Below are 6374 nucleotides of genomic sequence, written 5' to 3' on the forward strand. Positions count from 1 at the left end.
CTTTTGTCGACTTTCGTTGTTATTCACTGTCGGGAAATGGAAAGTATACATCCATTTTTGAAGATGGCTAAAATCAAATATTTTCTTTAATTTGAAGTTTACACGATATAGAGGGTTTTTTACCATTGGACGAGAGGTCGGTCACATGACCGCGAAGTTGACGTTCATACGTGTATGAACGACACAATTTGACGTTCATACGTTTTTTACGAGACCGTGTTTTTGAAATGACGTAAACACTGACGGACTACTTCCACATTCATACATACAGAAGCGTCGTTTCTGATCATTTAGAGCCTTTAATCTTGAACTCAGCGTTTTGGCATACGTTGAGATAAGTCAGAGTGTTTGATTGCATGTCCGTTCAAGGATATCATCGCTAGAACTCATCTTAGAAAACAAAACGAAGAAAAGCGCATTCAAACTACCGTAGCGACTTGGAGACTTCGGAAATCTCTCCCGTCACGTTTATCGCATCGGCCATTTTGACGTCTTGGACTTCATGTAAGCAAACTCCGTTCATACAGTTACATATGTAGGCCCTCACTCTATGAATGCTTTGGGCGGTCGGGTAGCCTGGTGGTTAAAGCGTTCGCTCGTCCAGTCGAATACCCGGTTTCGATTCCCGACATGGGTACAATGTGTGAAGCCCATTTGTGGTGTCCCCCGCCGTGATATTGCTGGAATATTGCTAAAAGCGGCATAAAACCATACTCACTCACTCACTCACTCACTATGAATGTTTTGGTCAAATGCAATTTCAAGTGTATGCTTTCTTTTGCCCGGTAGTGTATTTCACATCAAAAGACCCCCAAGACACTGAGGTGAGGCGATCTACATACGACCTTGACCGATCTGTGATGGTGTAGGGTTGCACGTGAAGAACGTATATTGTTCGTGTTTCATTAAATCTTTAATGAGCGTCAGTTTGGAGATACACGGCATCACAATCAATATCCATCAGTTATTTCAGCGTACGACCTCATTGTTGGAAATGTCAGCTGACTCCTCCGCTCGGATGACTATAAATGTTAAGGGTCGTGATTGGGTCACGAAAAATGAGACGCCTCCGCGTAGGAATAACACTTGCTAAAGGTTACACTTATTCTAAACTGGGCTCCGTCTCTTCATAACATATATAGTAGAGTTCCAATCGGGTTCGAATCCACACTACAGTCGAGGGACTGTTATCATTACTTCCCGAATGTAGCGCTGATAATGCTTAGAACCATGAGGTTGCTTGACCAAGGCTCTGGCATTATTGTGAACACGCCTTCACGCTGGTACATTGATGTCTGTGACTCCCCAAGTTGACCCGTGAAGATCCGGGTTAGAATAGGTCTTCAGCAACCCATGCTTGTCGTAAAAGGCGACTGACGGGTTGGGTGGTCAGGCTCGCTGACATGGTTGATGCATGTCATCATATTCCAATTGAGTGGATCGATGCTCATGGTGTCTATCACTGGATTGTCTGGTCGACACACGATTATTTACAGACCGTTGTCATATATCTGGAATATTGCTGAGTGCGGCGTTAAACAACAAACAATCACAATCAATCAGTCCCCAAATTATGTTGTTTAACAACCTCCCCCCTCCTAGTCGATACACGTAAGCAGTGTATGTTTATGTTTTCTTTCATTGGGGTATTTTGGGATAGTTTTTTTTAATGGAGTGAGAGTATCCGTTATCTTTGCATATTCATGTCACGAATACCACCGACTGGGCAGGATACACTCACCTTCTCGCGAACACCTGGTTTCATCACTATTTGAAAGTGATTCATAAACACATGCTCATGATATAGTCAGCATCCTACAACTGACTCTGCTTCAGCAGCTATTTCTTATGATTATGGAGATGGTTGTGTCGTTTTTATGTACATCAACAGGCACTCATAAGACACACTTGGCTGTTAAATATTTATAAGTTCTCAGCCAAACTGTCCATAACAAGGGGACGTTAAGTCTGCTGGCTGCTGGCTGACTTCCGGCGCGACTACCGAAACTGGGCGTACTTCCGGTACAAGATATGCCTCGAGTATGTCCGGGTAAGGGTTAATGCTTAATGTCGACCCAGAAACAAGAGACTGTAAGTTACATATACGTCCACTACAATATTGTCATGTCACCCACGTCAATGGTCGTAGCACTGTTGTCATATTATCCACGTCAGTGGTCAATATTGTCATATCCTCCACATCAATGGACACTATTGTCATATTTCTTTTTATTCAATTCAGTATATGATATTACAGAGTAATACATTGAGTAGCACGTCATGTGGTATACTTATTGGGTGGAGGTTACATACCTATACAGCAGACAGCAACATTTAAGTTGGCTACAGGTGTCCAACAATGTTTACGAATGGTGAAACGAGCAGGCTACATTTGCCATGTTTATTAACGAAGTTTGAAGCTAAATCCTTACAGCTCATTAGTGGAAATTGTTCATGTTAAAAAAAAATAGATGATCGTAACACTATTGTCATATCACCCACATCAATAGTCGTGACACTATTGTCATATCACCCACATCAATGGTCGTGACACTATTGTCATATCACCCACATCAATGGTCGTGACACTATTGTCATATCACCCACATCAATGGTCGTGGCACTATTGTCATATCACCCACATCAATGGTCGTGACACTATTGTCATATCACCCACATCAATGGTCGCGACACTATTGTCATATCACCCATATCAATGGTCGTGACACTATTGTCATATCACCCACATCCATGGACACTTTTCATATCACCCACATCAATGGTCGTGACACTATTGTCATATCACCCACATCAATGGACACTATTTTCATATCACTCACATCAATGGTCGTAACTCTATTGTCATATCACCCACATCAATGGTCGTGACACTACTTTTGTCATATCACTCACACCAATGGTCGTAACACTATTGTCATATCACCCACATCAATGGTCGTGACACTATTGTCATATCACCCACATCAACGGTCGTGACACTTTTGTCATATCACTCACACCAATGGTCGTGACACTATTGTCATATCACCCACATCAATGGTCGTGACACTATTGTCATATCACCCACATCAATGGACACTATTTTCATATCACTCACATCAATGGTCGTAACTCTATTGTCATATCACCCACATCAATGGTCGTGACACTACTTTTGTCATATCACTCACACCAATGGTCGTAACACTATTGTCATATCACCCACATCAATGGTCGTAACACTATTTTCATATCACCCACATCAATGGCCGTGACACTCTTATCATATCACCCACATCAATGGACACTATTTTCATATCACCCACATCAATGGTCGTGACACTGTTGTCATATCACCTACATCCATGGTCCTAACACTATTGTCATATCACTCACACAAATGGTCGTGACACTGTTGTCATATCACTCACACCAATGGTCGTGACACTATTGTCATATCACTCACATCAATGGTCCTGACACTGTTGTCATATCACCCATATCAATGGTCGTTACACTATTGTCATATCACCGACATCAATAGACACTATTGTCATATCACCCGCATCAATGGTCGTGACACTGTTGTCATATCACCCATATCAATGGTCGTGACACTTTTGTCATATCACTCACATCAATGGTCATGAGACTATTGTCATATCACCCACATTAATGGTCGTGACACTTTTGTCATATCACCCACATCAATGGTCGTGACACTACTGTCATATCCTCCACATCAATGGTCGTAAAACTATTGTCATATCACCAACATCAATGGACACTTTTGTCATATCACCCATACCAATGGTCGTGTCCTTTTATCTTCCACATCTTTTGCTAATAATACCTATGGTCTTGTTTTAGGTTTCTTGACAAACGAGCCGTATTGGATTTGTATATACTTACACTTACACTCACTCACTCACTCACTCACTCACTCACTCACTCAAGCAAAGCTCCATTCTTTTTATACCACCACATGAGCTGCAATCGAATCTTACTGGGTAATGTTGGGTAGCCTCTTTGTGAAAGCATTGGCTTGTACCCCACGTCGGTACAAATTGTACACACACACACACACACACACACACACACACACACACCCACACCCCCCTCGATCGATATGGCTGGAATGATCGTAAAAAGGGTGTGTAACCTCACTCACTCACTCTCTTCATACCATACACTCACTAAACACCATATTATGATCTATTCTGTTTATACCACAACGCGCGCTATGATGGGGTCTTAGTTCTGCAATATCACATGATTTTTGTACGTTTCCTCCCAAAAGTGCAGTTCACTTTAATGGCTGATTAGACATGATCGGTCAGCATATTACAAACGAGAATCGCGGTCTTAAATCGGCCAACACAGTGCACAAATATAGTTGGCATGCAAATTACGTGGAAGTTATCTGGTAAAATTTTAAATTGTTCAATGACTCATCCGAAGATTTTCTGCTTCACGTGACAAGTAATTAAAAGTAATTTTAGAAGTGACATTAGATCTGAAGGGTGTGAATGGCTCCTGTGGATGGCTCCTGTGAATGGCTCCTGTAATTGGCACCTGTGGATGGCTCCCGTGGAAGGCCCCTGTGGAAGGCTCCTGTGGGTGACTCCTGTGGATGACTCCTGTGGAAGGCTCCTGTGGATAACTCCTGTGGAAGGCTCCTGTGGATGACTCCCGTGGATAACTCCCGTGGAAGGCTCCTGTGGATAACTCCTGTGGAAGACTCCTGTGGATGGCTCCTGTGGATGACTCCTGTGGGTGACTCCTGTGGGTGACTCCTGTGGACAACTCCCGTGGAAGGCCCCTGTTGAAGGCTCCTGTGGATAACTCCTGTGGATGACTCCTGTGGAAGGCTCCTGTGGATAACTCCTGTGGATGGCTCCCGTGGATGACTCCTGTGGATAACTCCTGTGGAAGGCTCCTGTGGATAACTCCTGTGGAAGGCTCCTGTGGATGACTCCCGTGGATAACTCCCGTGGAAGGCTCCTGTGGATAACTCCTGTGGAAGACTCCTGTGGATGGCTCCTGTGGATGACTCCTGTGGGTGACTCCTGTGGATGACTCCTGTGGGTGACTCCTGTGGGTGACTCCTGTGGACAACTCCCGTGGAAGGCCCCTGTTGAAGGCTCCTGTGGATAACTCCTGTGGATGACTCCTGTGGAAGGCTCCTGTGGATAACTCCTGTGGATGGCTCCCGTGGATGACTCCTGTGGATAACTCCTGTGGAAGGCTCCTGTGGATAACTCATGTGGAAGGCTCCTGTGGATGACTCCCGTGGATAACTCCCGTGGAAGGCTCCTGTGGATAACTCCTGTGGAAGACTCCTGTGGATGGCTCCTGTGGATAACTCCTGTGGAAGACTCCTGTGGATGGCTCCTGTGGATGACTCCCGTGGATGACTCCCGTGGATGACTCCTGTGGATAACTCCTGTGGAAGGCTCCTGTGGATGACTCCCGTGGATGGCTCCCGTGGATGGCTCCCGTGGATGACTCCTGTGGATAACTCCTGTGGAAGGCTCCTGTGGATGACTCCCGTGGATGACTCCTGTGGATGGCTCCTGTGGATGACTCCCGTGGATGGCTCCTGTGGAAGGCTCCTGTGGATGACTCCCGTGGATAACTCCTGTGGAAGGCCCCTGTGGAAGGCTCCTGTGGATAACTCCTGTGGATGACTCCTGTGGAAGGCTCCTGTGGATAACTCCTGTGGATGGCTCCCGTGGATGACTCCTGTGGATAACTCTTGTGGAAGGCTCCTGTGGATGACTCCTGTGGATAACTCCTGTGGATAACTCCTGTGGATGACTTCTGTGGAAGGCTCCTGTGGAAGGCTCCTGTGGATGACTCCTGTGGATGACTCCTGTGGAAGGCTCCTGTGAATGGCTCCTGTGGAAGGCTCCCGTGGAAGGCTTCTGTGGAAGGCTCCTGTGGATAACTCCTGTGGATGACTCCTGTGGACGGCTCCTGTGGAAGGCTCCTGTGGAAGGTTCCCGTGGAAGTCTCCTGTGGAAGGCTCCTGTGGAAGGTTCCCGTGGAAGGCCCCTGTGGATAACTCCTGTGGAAGGCTGACTCCTGTGGACGGCTCCTGTGGATGACTCCCGTGGACGGCACCTGTGGAAGGCACCTGTGGATGACTCCTGTGGACGGCTCCTGTGGAAGGCACCTGTGGAAGGCACCTGTGGATAACTCCTGTGGAAGGCTCCTGTGGAAGGCTCCTGTGGATAACTCCTGTGGAAGGCCCTTGTGGAAGGCTCCTGTGGAAGGCACCTGTGGATAACTCCTGTGGAAGGCACCTGTGGAAGGCTCCTGTGGAAGGCCCCTGTGGATAACTCCTGTGGAAGGCTCCTGTGGATAACTCC

General features: G+C 46.3%; 1 protein-coding gene across 1 annotated transcript in view; it reads right to left on the reverse strand.

The window, feature by feature from the left end:
• Nucleotides 1-4510: 4510 nt before the first annotated feature.
• LOC125372753 (putative protein FAM47C) overlaps nucleotides 4511-6374 on the reverse strand; it is a 2094-nt gene continuing 230 nt past the window's right edge. Inside the window, exon 1 of the mRNA XM_048383329.1 lies at nucleotides 4511-6374. This exon is cut by the window's right edge and continues 230 nt beyond it. Coding sequence (XP_048239286.1) covers nucleotides 4511-6374 — 1864 coding nt within the window.

Source organism: Haliotis rufescens, unplaced genomic scaffold (genome assembly GCF_023055435.1).
Source record: "Haliotis rufescens isolate VD_foot unplaced genomic scaffold, xgHalRufe1.0.p SCAF_47, whole genome shotgun sequence".
Classification (NCBI taxonomy): Eukaryota; Metazoa; Mollusca; class Gastropoda; order Lepetellida; family Haliotidae; genus Haliotis; species Haliotis rufescens.